The sequence below is a fragment of the Lepisma saccharinum genome, chromosome 22, assembly GCF_977018435.1.
Source record: "Lepisma saccharinum chromosome 22, izLepSacc3.1, whole genome shotgun sequence".
NCBI classification, from domain to species: domain Eukaryota; kingdom Metazoa; phylum Arthropoda; class Insecta; order Zygentoma; family Lepismatidae; genus Lepisma; species Lepisma saccharinum.
In genome coordinates, this window is record NC_139250.1 from 33,272,802 (window position 1) to 33,291,473 (window position 18,672).

The 18,672-nt window shown below is 38.6% G+C and overlaps 2 protein-coding genes across 3 annotated transcripts in view; one reads left to right on the forward strand and one right to left on the reverse strand.

Moving 5' to 3' along the window:
* Positions 1–18,672, reverse strand: part of LOC146004746 (15-hydroxyprostaglandin dehydrogenase [NAD(+)]-like) — a 224,800-nt gene that overhangs the window by 116,520 nt on the left and 89,608 nt on the right. The window lies entirely within an intron of this gene.
* The window catches only part of LOC146004808 (UNC93-like protein), a 113,679-nt gene that overhangs the window by 10,049 nt on the left and 84,958 nt on the right, over positions 1–18,672 (forward strand). Inside the window, exon 2 of the mRNA XM_083143834.1 lies at positions 12,081–12,681. Within this exon, the coding sequence (XP_082999960.1) occupies positions 12,099–12,681 (583 nt within the window). The 5' untranslated portion in view covers positions 12,081–12,098. The remainder of the gene's footprint in view (positions 1–12,080; positions 12,682–18,672) is intronic.

Below are 18,672 nucleotides of genomic sequence, written 5' to 3' on the forward strand. Positions count from 1 at the left end.
TACATACTCTACCATGGGGGCATTGTGATTTGAAAAATAGCAATCAATGCCCAATTACAGAGCATGATTTGAAATAAATAAACATGCCTATGAACTTATTTGGGTTCAAAAAACAGGCTATTATGGAGCTGCCAACACCACAACCCTCTTCTGATATAATATCTAAACTGAGTGCTTTGTTAATTATTCATCTGAACAGCATACTTACAGATGTTGATGATGAAACAGGTAAACATTGTACATATTTAACAATAATTTAAATCATTACCAATTACCTGTAGGTGGTCAATTGCAATTTATTACAACCCCTGAGGGTAATGTCAAGATTTCAGTGGGGAGAAATATTTATAGAATTAAGCACTCAAACATGATTTCTGGCACTGTATATACTGTTTCTGCTGCTGACTGCTTATATATTGAGGTCCCTGGATCCTATGACAAGCTTATACCTTTTTTTTATAGAATTAAGAATAAGATATTCAATAATAAATAACCACTAAAACAAAAATGCCTAATGATATATTTGGCCATACAAGACATGAAGATCACAGTGATGAGATTCTGATGCTTGATGTCAGAGTCAAGAAATTAAGAAGTGATTTACAAGCTTTACAAACCACACTGAATGCCAGTCTTCAACTAGAAATTACAAATTTACAATCACAATGCATGGACCCTCTTCTTAAAATTGATTCAGAACTCAAAGTGCTGCTTCAGAAATATACTGACCTGGCCACATTGGATAATTTTCAAAATTTAGAAGAAGCTGTAGCAGCTCTTCAAGCCAAATTTAAGACCCAGGCCACCAACTCTGAGCAATTGAAACAGCAATTGGAAGAGCAGATAAATAATGTCCAGACACAGCTCCAAACAATTGTCAAAAGCATAAAATCACAAGAAGATTTTGATCTAGTGATTTCCACTCTAAAGGAACAGATTCAATCACTCCAAATACCTAATCTGGACCCTCTGAACAGAGTCATAGCCGAGGTTAAAGAAAAAAATTGAGACACTTGAAAATTTTATGAACAACTTGCCATCTTCTAATGCTTTGAGTGCAATAACTCGGAGTGTTGCCAACATTAAGCTGCAACTTGAAACATATGAAGATTTTGGAAAAATTCAAAGTACCATAACCCATCTTGAGGGTACAATAGCAGCAGTGCAAAGTGATTTGACAAATGTACAAGAATCTCTAGAATCTCGCCTGCCCGGTATTGTAGACACACTTGTCAGTGTCCAGCAACAGATCACAAAGCTTGAAAACCTCAACACTGAATCTGAACTATCTCATTTTCATCACTTGATCGATGATATCCAAACAAAACGTGAAATTTTACAACAATCAACACCCACTCAGGCAGATATAGCCCTGCTCCAAAAGCTATGCAAAATGTGGCTGATGCATCTGAATTAAATAATGTGAAATTAGCACTTGAATCTTTGCAAAATACTGTAACAAATCTGCCTACATCACAGGAACTTAAAAATATTAAGAGGGCAGTGAATAGGATATTGAAATCAGAAGATATCAAGAATATCCAAGCAGAGATCAAACATCTCACTCAGACAGTGGCCACTCTACCAACCAATCAACATATTAATGAACTGCATGCCCTGTTTGAGGATATCAGAAGACAAGTCCATGATCTTACTGCTCAAAATTCAAAATTGGCAGTTATTGAAAATTTGCAACAAATTGTAGCCAATATCAAGCAACAGCTAGGGACCATGGAATCCAATCAAGCAAGTGCTCTGTCTGTTTTTGCCACCCAGCTTCAAGAGATTGTGCAACAATACAAGAAACTTGTTGTGGACATAAAAATCAAGCCAGGCCATGATGATGTTGTTAGGACCATCAATGAGCACCTTGAATCTGTAACAAGCAGATTGCTTACAGCAGAAAAAGAAAAAAACAGGCATAATCGAGAATCCAAAACATACAGTAATTCTTGAATTGTACAGCATCCCCAACAAAGAATATGATTCACCATTTACACCAGGTGGCAAAATATATATGCTGTCCCCTGCACAATTTTATTACCAGTTTTTTGTTGGGGGCACACTGAGACCAATCAAGATCAAATATTGGCTTCAACCACAGGCACACCACTACGCCACCTTATCAATAACAAATGCTGACAACATAGTAAAAATCACCAGTGTAGAGTTAGAGGATTTTACAGATCCCAATACATTAGAAACAGCCTATGTTGAAGATGATGGATCTCTGGAATTTAATATACAAATAGGAGACAAATTATATTTAGAAAATCCTGTAGTATCAGCTGCTGAACACCCCATAGTTGCAATATTCTTGTTTACATATTATGTCTAGACAAATTATTGTTGATGAATTACACAGACAAGCCAGACATAATTATAAGAGACTGCCAGTAGTCACAAAAGGCATAGATGATTTATGGCAAGGGGACTTGATTGAGATGGCAAGTGGACAGTTGAAAAACTTAGACAAAATCAACAAGGGCTACAAGTATCTACTTACTGTAATAGACACATTTTCAAAATTTGCCTGGGCTGTGCCACTCAAATCCAAGACTGGAAAATGTGTTACAGAAGCCATCAGAACAATCATCAATCAGAGTGGAAGATCACCGCGCTATTTGCAAACAGATAATGGCAAAGAATTTTATAATTCTGTGTTCCAACAATTTATTAAAAGCCAGCCAATAAAACATTACTCGAGTTACAGTGATCTCAAAGCCTCAATTGTAGAGAGATTCAACAAAACCCTAAAAAATATTATGTATAAACAATTTACACTTCAAGGTAATTATAAATGGCTTAATATTCTTCCAGAACTTCTACATAAATATAACAACTCGGTCCATTCCACAATCAACATGAAACCCTCTGAAGTAACTTCATCTGATGAGCAAAAATTGATCAGGACTGTTTATTATCCTAGATACCAGCCAACAAGAAGAAAGGCCAAATACAAGGTGGGTGATCAAGTAAGAATCAGCAAATATAAGCACTTATTCAAAAGAGGCTTTACAAGAAACTGGAGCACTGAATTATTTACAGTGGTTCAAGTTAAACCTGGGACCCTAACACATATATAATAAAAGATCATCGAGGAGAAATTCTCAAAGGCAGATTCTATGAAGAAGAACTCAGCAAAACTAAACAGCCTGACACATATCTCATAGAAAAAATCATTCGCAGAAAAGGCAACAAGTTATTTGTCAAATGGCTAGGACTTCCAGAACACAGCTGGATCGATGCAGACAAAGTGATAATATGAGCACCTGGGATGTTATAAAAAGGCTGCCAGAACCTGAACAGCAGATTAAGAGAAATGGCAAGTTGCTGCCTGAAAATATTAGATGTCTTATTGTTGGGCCATCAGCTTGTGGTAAAACTACACTAATGATTGATAATTTTTTATTGGCACCCAACTGGTTAGACTGCAAAAACAGGCACTTGTATGTCTTTTCTAAGAGCTTGGAACAATTAAAATATCAGCAGCTGATGAAGCTATATGATGGATTGGATATAGCCACTTTTGTACCAGATGTTAAGCCACTTCATGAATGTCTCGATAATTCTGTTGTTGTGTTTGATGACATTATACTGGATAATCAAAACAAGGTTAGAAATTTCTTTACACAGGGCCGACACAAAAACATTGATTGCTTCTACCTGGCACAGACTTTTTCTAAAATTCCGAAGCAACTGATCCGAGACAACAGCAATTTTATATGTGTGTTTCATCAAGATCATACCAACCTCAAACACATACATGATGAATATGTAGGTGGGGACTTGAGCTACAATGATTTTTCCAAGTTTTGCAGCAGGTGCTGGAACGAGGACAGTTATGGGTTTGTCACAATTGATATGACAAGAAAACCCAATAGTGGCAAATACAGAAATAAAATTAACAATTTTCTAGACATTGAAACATACATAAATAACCATGAAAAGGCCAATCATTGATGATCTTAAATTAAGAGATTATCTTGTAAAAAGATTTAAGGGATGGAAATCACAGAACCGAGGAATTTATGAACAACACAAACAAACAGAACAGCCTATCATTGATGCTATTAGTGAATTAGGTAAAAATATCAAAACTGTTACAGAGCAAAATCAAAATTTGATCACAGAGCTTGTACCTGTAGCTGCAAGGAACATATTAGATTATCCAATCAGCCCACTTTCCAGTATTCATACACCTAGTCCTGTTGCTCCTCGAAGAATTGAAACTACTCAGGATCCTATTGAATTGGATCTTCTTGCTCAAAAATATTTAAGCACACCTAAAGACAACAAAGATGAGGTTTTTGGCTTATATGCTGACACAGAGCGTGATGGTAGCATCATACATAGAATTGGCAATTTCAGAGTAACATTTATGGGAGATGATATAATTGTATATTCAGAATCTCATCTTGGACAAAGAGGTGGTTTTGTTAAATATCCCGGCACACCTGGATTGTGGGAACTGATGACTAGGAAAAGACCTGGCAGTTATACAGATCAAGACTATGAGCACTACAAAGAAATATTAATAAAATCAGATGCTCTATACCAGAACAATGATCCCACACACAAAAGAGTCAAGTCTAGCAGTGGAGCAAAATACAACAATTTAATCAAGCCCATATGGTCACAAATTAAGACAGGCAGTGGAATCAAACAATACAACACCCTGCCTAAAGAATTTGTGTGGGTTGATGATGTCAGGAAACTTGTAGACAGGTTATTGGTGATAGCTGGGGAGGAAAATGCTGGCAACCACAATTTTTACAATGAAAAGGTTGGAATTATGGACATGATAAGCACAAAATTGTCTAATTTTATAGTGAATGACACTAAGGGGATTGGATATCTTATAAAAATTATTAATACTCTACCACCTAAATTTTGGAATATTTCCGAGGGCCGGGGGTTGGTTAATGACATTATAAACAAGCTGCCATTTGAACTACACATTCCAGGCTATCAGTATTGTAGCCCAGGCACAAAATTGGAGCATAGATTAAACAGAGGTGATCCTGGTGTTAATCCCCTGGATGCTGCTTGTAGAGACCATGACATAGCATACAACACACATTCTGATCTTGACAAGAGACATGTTGCAGACAAGAAATTAGAAGAGGCTGCATTTGGTAGATTTGTAAGCAAAGATGCTTCTTTGAGTGAAAAAATAGCAGCATTGGGGACCACCATAGCTATGAACACCAAACAAAAACTGGGGTGGGGGCTGTGAATATGTATATAATAAACCTAGAATGAAGGCCAAGGGTGTTATGTATCAAATACCTTATGCAGGTCTTAAATCTCTTAAAACTATTGATAGTCTTTTAACCAAAAAGCAGCGCAAGAAAAAAAATTCTTGTATTGCCAAGGGCCATGGTATGAAATTGTTGCTTAGTACCCCCCCAATTAAAAAAATTACAACAATCCAGGAAAAAATCACATGTGGGGGGTTTCATATTTACTATCCCAGCCATCTTAGCAGCACTTGGGGCTGTTGGGAGCTTGGCTGGGGGATCAGCTGCCATAGCAAAAACAGTAATAGATGCCAAGAAAAATAGGGCAGAATTAGATGAATTGAAGCGCCATAACCTGGCCATGGAGAAACAAGGCAAAGGTGTTAAGAGAGCCATGAATAAGTTTAAAAAAAAACAAGAGCCGCTTACAAACCAAGATATTGAAGCGTTAATCAAGCCACTGGGCATCAAAAATTTTAGAGGTGTGTACATGTCTGATTCTTTACCAGAACAACCACTCAACAAAGAGTGTGGCATTGTTAATTTGGATAAGTACAAAAATCAGGGCACTCACTGGATTTGTTATCTTAACTATTTAAACAATGAGGCATTTGTGTTTGATTCATTTGGAGGTGTTCCACCTGAAAATTTAGTACAATATCTAAAATCAGCTAATCTTTATTACAATAATGCCCGTGTTCAAAACTTCAAAGATGTTAATTGTGGACATTTGTGTTTATCTGTTCTCAGATATATGTCTCAAATAAATAAACCATCAATTGAAAATTTTCAAAAGGCCTTGTGGTATTTAAAACATCATGGGGGTATTCCATCTCACCAGCCAAAATTCAATATTAAAACTCAAATTACATGATGACATAGTGTATCCCAAAACAATAGCTCTCAGAGCATTTTATGGCATGTACTTGATCCCTAATACAGGGAGGTTATTTCAGTCGTTCACCGCCAGCGTGTCAGCCGTTCGGCGGGCTCTTCATGCAACAGGTCCCGGCAAATTGCGTTCAGGAAGTCCGTAACAGAAACCGCTTGTTTTGTAATGTTTCCACTTTTCACAATTACAGTTACAATTACAATTGAAATAAGCACGTACCTTGTCGCAAGGATGCTGTGTGTGTGTGTGGAAAAGGTGTCCTCCCAAATACAAATATTTCTGGCACCTTATTTCTGACAGAAAATCTTAGATTAGACATCGTTACTTTATCGTCAGTTGTCAGAAAGGGAAGACAGCATCCCGGCGCATAAAGCAAACCGAAAGCGTAAAATGATATTTAAAAGTAATAATAATGATGATCACTAACCTCCTGTGTTATAAGAGATGTTGAAAATGACCTCCTTTAACAGCAATACAACACGTTTCTTAGGTTCAAGAGATCCTGTCTATCGTAATTCCCTGACCACTTTTCTGCAAGAATTCGTTTTCACGTAATTATCGTACATAAAAACTCTCTGTTCAAGACTATATTTGTTTAACGACATAACTAATGAATGAATAACAATTAACACACAATAAAGCACTGGCCATGAGTAGCACATTACAATAACACAGTATAAGCAACACGTGTACTGATAAACGCAAACAGAAGTGAACATGAACGTACACTGACGTCTGGTAGCCGACAGTGTTGCTAACCATTTTTCGGCAATGTCCCTACAGACGTAGTCAAAATGTCCCTACAACTGACCAAATGTCCCTACGCCAAGTAAAGCGACTAAAAAAATTATCACCTCATGAGCATGCAAAACAGAAGATAAAATATACACATTTACTTACCAAATCTTTCTGCTCGGTGCTTCCACATTTAATGAAGGAGCGAATTTACATTTGCCTATCCTAACTTAACCTAACCGTACCTGGAAGCGGCCCCGGCGCCTACCCAGCGTCGAATAACATGGGTACCTGGGGGAAACCCTGGGGGGTAAAGGCGGTCAGGGGCGTGATGCTGATCACATCACCCCCACTCACGACCGGATCAAGAAAGTGTGGGGCGTTACCCTCACACCCCCTATACGCCTTCATGGCGTGGTGCTATGCACAGGGGAACACTTTACCTTTTTTGTACCTGAATGGTTCGTGGGGCTATCCGTCAATGGTTTGTTGGGCTACCCGTTTTTCGAGCCCAAATTTTAACTATGTTTGCCTTGCCTAACCTAACTTAACCTAACCTTACCGAGAATGCTCAGTGGGGCTATTCCTGAATGGTTTTGCGGTAATTGTGATTACGAACCGATAAAAAATATTTTTTTCGTAACACTTTAACATCATCGAAGACGCCATTTTAGTATCCTGTAATTTTATGATTGATGTAATGTTGCCAAATTTACCTGTAATCAAATCAGTTCTTCTACATCGTGATTGTCGCTGTCACATGTAAGCACGTTCTTTGGGCAATATACTGAAATGAATAAGTTTATTAATTAGCCCTCCTGCACACTCCACCTAACAATCTGTATAACATTAACAACTTTTTTACTGTTCTCTTCCGCTATTCTTACACAATCCATGCTCTCCAAGTATGAAATCAACAGTGTGGCAACGCTGTAGACAGCGTAACTAATTGTAATTTGTTCATATCAACAAATATGGCTACCATACTTGTATATGGAGAATCATTGCGAGAATTGAAATGCTTATTTTACAACTTCTACACGTTAATTAACATTTTTTCCCCCTCACCCCAACATGTTAACTTGAGATAAATCATCACGAATAATTATTTCGTGAGTATAAGACGTAGCATAGAAATTACAGAAGGGTCCGGTATTGTAAATTCTTGCCTTAATGAATAATAGGGGTGTGCGGGACAGAATTTTTTGGGTCGGGACGGGATCGGGACGGTAATTTTTTTAAATCCCGACATTCGGGACTGAAAAATTTGCAATTTCCCGACCAAGTCGGAAAATTTTCGGGACGGGAAATGTTCGAAATTTCCCGAAGCACTGGAAATCTCGAATTTTACAAGTCATTTTCACTTTAAGTGATTGTTTTTGCATTTCTAGAATAAAAACTTACAATTTTCGATAAGTTCCAGAAACTTACAAGGCAGAAAACGTCGAGAATTAATGACTTTTTAAAGTAAAGGATCCCGCACACACCTAATGAATAACGTTGAGTCGTTTACTGTTGATTATGTTATTTGAAGTCATACATGCTGCTGCTGTGCAGAGATAGATGTTGGTTGGTGATGCTGTATTTCCTGCAGTCTTTAACAATTCTGGTCCCATTTTATTTCCCTTTTTTGTTTTTGTATCACTTAACATTGAAAATATTCTTTCCGTTTCCGCTTTAGAATGTGGCAATGTTAGCACTATTTTCGCGAGAGTGGAAATGTTTTCAAAAAGGAACTTGCCTTGAAAGTTTTTGGCAACCGATAACATGTTCCAAAATTCTGATGGAGATTTGTTAGTTAGTTCTTTTTTCTCCTCTTCGCCAAAGTATCCAGATAAACTAATTCATAAAATGTCATTTACCAAGATTGAAAAAAGTACCTACGTTTTCCCTCATTTGGCAAAATCTGTCCGTACGTTCCTACGCGGGCGAAATTTAGTGAAAAGTCCCTATGCTTAGGGACATGTCCCTACGGTTGGCATCACTGCCGACACGTGCAGTATGAATCGCCCTCTCGCGGCTGACAACTCACCCAACCCCCGATAAGCTGCCGGCGCTGTCGCGACAACTGAGGATAAAGTAGCGATGTCTAATCTAAGATTTTCTGTCAGAAATAAGGTGCCAGAAATATTTGTATTTGGGAGGACACCTTTTCCACACACACACAGCATCCTTGCGACAAGGTACGTGCTTATTTCAATTGTAATTGTAACTGTAATTGTGAAAAGTGGAAACATTACAAAACAAGCGGTTTCTGTTACGGACTTCCTGCAATGCAATTTGCCGGGACCTGTTGCATGAAGAGTCCGCTGAACGGCCGTCACTCTGGCGGTGAACGACTGAAATAACCTCCCTGTATTACACACCACAACAACAAAATTGCAGTAGGGGATCAAAAAATTGTCATCACTCCAGGGCAGTATAATCTGTCCACTCTAAATGCTCAATTACCCAGAGGTATAGTATTAACTCAAAATTCTGTCACTCACAGAGTAGAGATTGTATCTGCTACAGAAACAGTGGATCTGGGTACTATAGGAGAGCTGTTAGGCTTTGAGAACAACACAAAACTTGAACCAGCCATCAAACACACTGCTATTAATATACCTAAATTCTTAGCCATAGAGACTGAATATTCACTGTAATGTGGCCGAGGGTATGATCACCAAATCAAATGGCGTAGGCACTCACAAACAAACTGGCATCATTGCAACATTTAAACCTAATTCTGAATTTATGGAGCCAATCATCTACACTCCATCCCCAACATTATATTTTCCTGTGTGCCATAATAGAATAGATAACATTGAATTGATGGTCACTAATGAAAAAGAAGAATTAGTTGATTTTGCTGGAGCCACAACAACTGCAATCAAAGAGATTAATATTTAAATAAAAATACATACAAAAAAAAATGGAAAATATTGAGAGTTATGAGCTACAATGATTCCCTCCAAACAGGAGGACATTTGCAAATTTAAATCAACCCAACACAGAAATTGAGGTTGATCTTGATGTACGGGATGGCTTTATACACCCCCACAGAGCAGATCTATACATCAAATTTGATGTTGTAAAGCTCGATGGAACAGATTATCCGGCAAATTCAAATATAAGATTGGTAGACAATTTTGTGCCGCATCTGTTCTCTGAAATTGAGATCAGAAAACATGGTGTTGTTATAAACAGAGTGGATTATCCCGGCATTACCTCCACAGCTTTGGCCACACTAAAATTATCCAAAACCGAGGCTTCTTACTACAAAATAGGTGGATTTGAGGCTGGTGATAAAATATTAACCAAGAGCCACACAGTGCTGTTCCCGATGCGCCTGTTGCCAGGATTCTTCTCAGATTACAAAGATATTATGTGTAAGGGTGGTTTAAGAATCACATTTAGAAGAGCTGCCAATGATAATAATGCTTTGATGAGGTACAGCACATTAAACTCTACAGGGGAAGCTCTGCCCAATACCCTACCTGATGAAGGCAAATGCATTATTCAGACTATGGAGCTAAGAATCCCAGTTGTTGAATATGAAGCCAGTTATGCTCTTAAATACAAAGCAGATATAATAAAAAATCCACAGGTTCCTTTACAATTTTATACATATCAATGTGTACAGAAGCCTGCAACTGGTACTTATTATGAGTTTGATGCTACAAATTCATTCTCCAGTATACAATACGACATGCCGGATTTTGTGGTGGTTCTGTTTCAGACTGGAAGACACAATAATCAGGAAAAAAATTCAAGTAGATTTGATAACTGCAACATCAAGAACATATATCTTAAAAATGGCAGAAATGAGGTATTCCCTAGAGAAAATTATAATTTACACATTTCCAAGGATGATTTCCTTAAATTATATGAAGCATTTACAGCATACAAAAAGGTCACTACTGGCAATACTGACATGTATTACACACCAGATGAATTCAAAGCACAGAGACCCATGTTTGTCATCAACACTTCAAAAAGGAAACAAGTTGTGGTTAATGACAGGACAAACATTAAAATTATCTGTGAATTCCACGATACACTCCCCGATGACACTATATGTAGTGTTATTCTCATAGGGGAAAAATCATATGTTTATGATGTAAGAAATGAGAGAGTCACAGAACAATTCTAGAAGAATTACATTGTTTTAATATTAGATATGCAAGTTGAGCCTGGTGCCCAATTGAACTTAAACCGGAAGTAAATATGTATGTGTGTGTGTGTGTGTGTGTGTGTGTGTGTGTGTGTGTTAATACGTTTGGCATAGTTTTAGGTGTGGCCAAAAAAATATCAAGAGGGGCATATTTTTGACAGGTTTATGGACAACAATCTCACAGAAGTGCCTTTTATAAGTGTAGGCAAATCAATCTGAGGGGGGTCATACTTTCTCAGGAAATTCCCGAGGGCATTTTTACAAAAATCTTGGATTAGACGGGGTTCCACACTTGAGCAAAAAGCTCATATGGGCATGTTGAGCAAGTTTTAAGTGTAGGCAAATCTGCCTGAGGGGGGTTCATACTTTCCTGTGCTGGTTGTATCATCAATTACACTACTTTAATAGCAAACTTCTTAGAGTTACAGTGGCGTGCAAAACTTCATCAATATAGCACTTTTGGCGATAACTTTTTTCAAACTTCATAGATTCAGGTGTGTGTATATGTTGAGCCGTATGGTATCGACGGGATTCAATACTTTATATAGGTAAAATTAGGAAACATTTTGTGTAGACAAATATACAAAATATTAATAACGATAAACCGTAAAATAGAGTCATAATCATTAAACTGTAAATAAACATGTCAGCTGATATTTTACAAACTATCATTAAAAATATTTCCAAAATTCAGCAGTAAATAATTAAAAAAACATTTAAGTTACAATTATTATTATTATACATTATATAGTTCCATTAACAAACATATCTATGATAAATTCATGTAGCTATACAGTATCAGAAACAGAAAAATGTATATTTACATATATTTTTAAATTTGCTTTAATGAAAGTGTTCGAATATTTTATAGGGCCGTTTACTAGAAAAAGCGTTTCTATAAGAAAATATCTATATGTATGGTACCAAAAACCATACAAGCAATTTTAAGCGTGTTAAAAGAATCGATTTAAATAAAAAATCATAAAAAATGATTTTTTAAATAAAAATCATAATTTGTATCCACCCTGTTAAATATACAATCGTTTCTTTGTAGATCTGCCTCACAAACGAGATGGCAGAGAAGGAGGCCCACACGAATCAGAGCTACCAACTCGACGAACGCAAGCACTCCTACAGCGAGAGCTCGCCTGTCACCACGAGCCAATTCAAACCGAAGGAAAAATGGCGGATCCTCTGGAACCTTTCCGCCATCAGCGTGGCCTTCATGATGCACTTCACAGCGTACAACGGCGCGGCAAATCTCCAAAGCTCCATCAACTCCGACGCGGGACTCGGCACGGCCTCGTTAGCCTGCGTGTACGTCGGGCTGGTCCTCAGCAACGCCTTCTTCGCCGTCATGCTGACCAAATGGCTGGGCTGCAAGTGGATGATCTGTGCCAGCTTCTGGCTCTACATACCCTACCTCGCCGCCCAGTTCTACGCAGGCTTTGGTACCTTCATCCCGACAGCGCTTCTGGTGGGGTTCGGCGGAGGCCCCCTGTGGGTTGCCAAGTGCACCTACGTCAGCGTCGTCAGCGAAGTATACGCGGAACTCAGCAACGTGTCTGCAGAGGTGATCGTTGTCAGGTTTTTCGGCATTTTCTTCATGGTGTACCAGTTCTCAAACGTTTGGGGGAACCTTATATCTTCATTGGGTAAGTGTAATTTAACAATATCTCTTCGTGATAATTCTATTAATTCCATCCTGAGCAGAAATTGCCCCGTCTAAGAGCTCCGCGTCAGGCTAAGTTTGCAGCAGGTTTTATGTAGGGTAACTTCGGTGAATAACGCCACCAATTGGCCATTTCGTTCTAGAACTCATACATTTTTATTGTCAGGGACATGAAACTTACATGTATATGAGAATGAACTTTCCTCTATTGTGTAATAATAAAATATTGATTGCACTGTTATAATGAAAGCAATAAAATACTAAATTCTGTGTTAATGCAAAATGGCGATATTTCCAAACCTGTCGGGTAATAACGCCATGTTCTTAATTACAAGTAAAACATTCACATTATCCTAATTATAAGTAAAACATTCACATTTTCTTTACTAAACGGTACTAGGAAAAATAATTACTGTAGTAAGTTATTAGAAAAAACATGTATTTTTTTGTCTTTTCGCGATACCCAGTCTCTCAAAGTTCTGCGAGTAACGTGCAGCACATGCTATCTTCATCCCTTGTTTGATTGCCGCCATAGCTTGCCTCAAGTCATCTACTGACCATTTGGCCCGTATATTTCTACATTTCCTCGCCATCTGAAAGAGGAAATTAACCGAGAATAAATATCTGTACGCCTCGAAAGTAACTGAGCAAGGATAAACCTATTTTCGAAATCAACATTTCCTTAAATTTGAGTTTAAATTGAGTGGCGTTATTCCCCGACACGATGATGGCGTTATTTCCCGAAACAACAGATTCCAGTTTAACCAAGTGTTCTAACCTTACGACACCGACCATGAAAACCACACACACATCATTCTCTTACGTAATAAACGTATTGTGTACGTACAGCATTGTTTACATTTAAAATCTAATCCTACAATAGAAAAACACTCACCTTTGTCGGCGCGATGAAAATGTGGACCCTTTTTCCTCGAAACGCAACTCAAACGTTTACACTGTTCAAACTGTTTCTCTTAAATGAAGGCTCGACAATGGCAACCGTTCTTATCAGCAATGCTACCAGGCACCATTGTTTATCGCAAAACGGGGAGTCACACCTTAACTTTACATGCGTCCATGTTTTCAGAGTTGAAACTTTGAAATGGCGTTGTTTCCCGCCTGGCGTTATTCACCGAAGTTACCCTATTAATCCGCGCGAGAACGGAGCTCAGAATCATCCGTGCCAGTCTTGCCTGAACCACCGAGCTATTCGTATCGCAGACAATGAGAGAATCGGCAGTATTGCCAACCCCTTAACACATCAAAACCCGTACATGCATATAAAGCGGAATGCATTTTTGCTTCTTTTTGTCTCCTGAACCATACAATTTTTAAAGTACTTTCTGCGCATAGATTATGTAATAAATGTGTCCCTACTTAATATAAATCGCGAAATATATTCGAAACATGAGGGCATGTGTGTATGTGTCGAGCACGCGCAAAAAGAAGAAGAAAAAAAGGTAAAAGTAAACGACAGGCCCCTCTTGAATTCAATGAGTTATTGTTTCTCGTTTAGAAAGAAATACATTTATGAAAATCTTGGTTGCTTCGTTCGCAATACATACGTACGTTACTATAAGATATACGCCCTTCAAGTTTATACTACCAAAAAAGCATGATTTGTTATTGGTGATATATACAATGTAGTGAATTGTCTGCTACTATTTCTCTGTTTGGTTTCAATTTATGAATCACTTCACTAAACCAGGAGCCAAATGTTGGTCTGTCCATTTCTTGGTGATAATCACCCTTCCCTTTCTTTGCACGGAACAGTAAACATGCGTCTTCAACAAAGCCTTCATTGCCGCCAGTGAGTGAAACAATAAGCCTCCCCCTCCCCGTTCGTCGGTTGCTTCAGTCCTGGCGGTGGTTTTGCACGCTTGCACGGTTGAATCAATGTACGACCCGCCTTGACGGTTGCCTCGTCCAAACTAATTAACATGTTGTTTTTTTCACGGCGATATCTTTTAATACCGCGGAATCTTTCGTTGTCAAACAACAATCGTTTTCTACTCCTAAACTCAACCGCAAATCATTCAACATCCGAGACAGTTCATGCGCTCATTGACGGCAAGTCACCTTACACCCTGTTTTATTTTGGTCTTGTTGCCGTAAGGAGGAATATGTATTTTAAACAACTTGTTTAACTTTGAAGAGCTTTTTCCTTCGGATGATGCTCAACATAACACTCGGGCAAAGCCGGGCACTGAACATGAGACCTCGATTCAGCCATTCTCGTCGCTGTACAGCACGAATAGCAATGAATCACGACAAAAATAGGGTTAAAATAGTGGGATGTGCAACACTGATACCACTGATTCCACGCGCTTTGCAACGTATTCAGTCTCACTCGACTCGCTCTTGAGCTTTTGTGTTCCTTCAGCGCTACCGAATGCCCAGTTGGATTCAAGTTCGTCTGCACAGTGATTGCAACCGATCAAGTCCATACCTGCTAATGGATGTATCATTTTGTCTGTATATTACACATTAAATAACTCTTGCAAGTGTGCAGTTATGTCGGAATGGAACCCGTCTCAGCGGAACTATATTCTGCGCGCACGTTTGGATCTACATATGCGAAAACCTGCTGCAAACTTAACCTGACGCGAGGCTTAGTTCGCTGCACTTCTTGACACCCTCTGTACCTGCGCGTCTAGTTGGCTACATGGTGCAATCTACTTCGTTGATTTGGTGCCTGCACCGTTTGCACTACGTTCCGGAGAAGTGTAGTGTTTGGTGTATGATCACATGGTGCGTGCTATCAAATGAACGTTTAATGCAGCAGACAGCATTTGTTGAATCTCCTGAACTTGAACACCGCTATTCTTCTACTTGGTTGAACGTCATTTCCTTGCACCAGCCTGACATCAGGATACACCTGCACTACACAGAGTGTCAAAAAGTGCAGCTAACTGAATAGGGCCAATAACGGCTCATTGGCTACCACCGATAGCGTATTGGTAACGTTGCCGCCTTATAATCAAGGGGTTCAGGATTTGATACCCGGTGGAGGCACATAGTGGTTCGGATCACACTTTAAACCAGGGTTATTGCAGATCCAGGAATATCAGAAAGCGTAAATAGATTATGAACCGTAAAGAACCCTTTTATCACTAAATTATTTCAATTCGGTCCCGGAACTTTTTTCAGGATCAATTTATATACGGTGCGGTATTGAAATTAAGCAATACGTATCTTTGACCGAATTTAAATTGTGCGGGGAAAAGGATTCCGGTCCTGTTATAGACCCGATAGAACCTTTGATAATCCTGCTCTAAGCTGTAGGCCACGGGTCTTCAACTCGTCAGACAGTGCGGGACACATTAACAATTTCAATGACGCTCGCGGGCCACGAAGCTACACTACGATATTGAGAACTGTAGCTGCTGCCATTTACTTAATTCCGTTTTTATGTTAAGTACTTCATTTTTCAAACTGGCAAGGGCCACGACAAAGGGCTCTGCGGGCCACCTCTGGGTTGAAGACCCCTGTTGTAGGCCCAGTACTTTCTGGGCATTTAATGGCCATTTAAAAAAACTCAACAACAACGCAGTGACTGCTCGTGATAGTGGTTATACAAGGAATAATAATTTTAACTCTAGGCAGGATGGTATCTGAAGTGGGCATGTGGTTATGAGGAGGAATTCCCGCTTAGGATACTGCATCCCTTCTCTGTTTTCGCATTTTGTCCTTGTGATGATAGAGAAGATACTGAAAAAGTCCCGTTTATAATAATAATAATAATACATTTTCTTTATTAAGCGGGCGAGGTTTATCCAAGAACTGCTCTGCCACCTAACCCTTGTCAATATCATAATACATATAAGATGAAATAAACTGTGTATGGAGCAGTAAGCTAAATGTAAAATAATACACAGCTACAAAAAAAGAAAAAAATACACAGAAATTAGTTTCATACAAAAAATGCGTAAGTACAAATGCAAAAGACAATATTAATAATAATACAATAATACAATTCCATATAGTGAGTGACTTGATAACTTCAGTATGTGCCCCGACTCTGCCATTGTTCCATTAACAGCAGATATTTTACTTTACCTTTGAAATTTAATGGGTTGTTTACACTAACGATGTTCGCAGGCAATGGATTCCATGCTTTGGGAGCCGAAAAGGAGAAATATGATTTGTAGGCCGTGGTAGAATGATGTGGTAAATCGAAGTTGTTCCGCTTTCGGGTAACATACTGACGGATTTCCCTACAGCAATGCATCTTCTCAAACAGGTACTGCGGTTTACCTTCTGCCAGTATGCGGCGTATGAAACAGAGATAGTTTGCCATGGTAAGAACCTGATTATTATTTAAAAATGGAAGAATGTGATCAGATCTTTTCGTAACTCCAGAAGGTCCAAATTGGATATAAGTGCTGTAGTACTCAATTACTTACTTGTTGTTACTGCAGCGGGGGTGTAAGGGTGCTCCTTCCACGTAGTGCAGACTGCAGACTAACGAGGCTCTGGCGATTGGCCAGTATAATTCTGTGTCGTCCTTGTTGAGCGCCATTTTTCGGGTCAGCTTTTAACCAAGGTAAGGAAATTTTTGTTTTCGGACACGCTTTTATTTTTGTTATGATAAGGGGCTGGACCACGTATAGTGTGACGGGTACAAAATAGCCTCAGTGCTGGCGCACCCAAAAGATTTTAATTCAAATTAAAATTGCTACTGCAGCGCCTTGGTGTCACCAGGTGGTGAAAATTTGAACTATTTTTTATTCTTCAGCACTCGCTTCCCCATGGTTTCCATATCCTCTATGTGCCAAGTTTCACCGCAAAAGGGCTTCAAAAGGGCTTCAGAGGGCTCTGTGTAGGGCAACTTTAATTCTGGCCATCCACTATGTTTTACATATTATTACAAGTTTAAAAACATGCAACAATTTCCACTTATTATACAGGTTTCTAATTTTCCATTCCCAACTATAAAAAGGGTCTCCCCGATTGTATGCTGTCATCTTGTAATAGAGAAGTCCCGGGTTCGATTCATTTGCAACATTTTCGTCTTTCACGGGGTCCGCAAAAATCCCGCGCAACACTTTCACGCAGTCCAATTATCCTGAAAATTATACAAAATTCAAACTTTCTTATTATTTTGCACCAATTTTTTTGCACAAAAACTATATTTTGTAATGACATAACATCTATTTTCATCATGCATATAACACAAGTATGCATTTTGAAACTTTTTATCTGCTTCCCTGCAAGTACGAACTGATTTACATAAGCTTATGTGTGCTGAATTCAGATCTGCTTTCAGTTTTCTCCTATCACGTCATTTTCTTTTGTAATATCGTTTTAAAATTAATGTACATTAATCAAGTTTGGAGTATTTTCAACGAAACTGAAGTATTACAATAAGTCATAGGAATTAATATTTTATACAAGTTTTGTCATTGATGTCAGTGCACCATCATAAAGAGAAGTTCATAGAGTGTGAGTGAACCCTTACAGATCAAACAGAAGATATTTTGCGCCGTTTCACTGAGCTTCTACTGTAATTGACAGAAGTATCTCTCTTGAGTCACCAGCAGTAATCAGCCATCACGGCCTCATTCCACCGCCCTTGATATCTTGTTTCCATGGTTCTGATATCTTTGTGCAAACTTTCACCTTGCTCGTCACTTTTTGCACCAAGATTCTCAGGGAAGTAATCAATATGGATATTCAAGAAATGCAACTTAACACTCATTCTGCACCCTAACAATTTCAAGATTTGTAGCATTTCGTCAACCATCTGTTCGTAGTTTTCTGATTTCTTGATGCCCAGAAAGTTTTCACATACACTTTTGAATTACACTCACGCTGATTTTTCCACTTCATTCAGTTAGGGAAATGTTGGTCTTTCATAAGAATGCGTATCTGTGGGCCATCAAATACACCTGCCTGAATTTTGGTTACAGATTTATTTTGAAACTTCGACCTCAGATATTGAAGGACATTGCTTTCCTGGCTTAGACTTGTT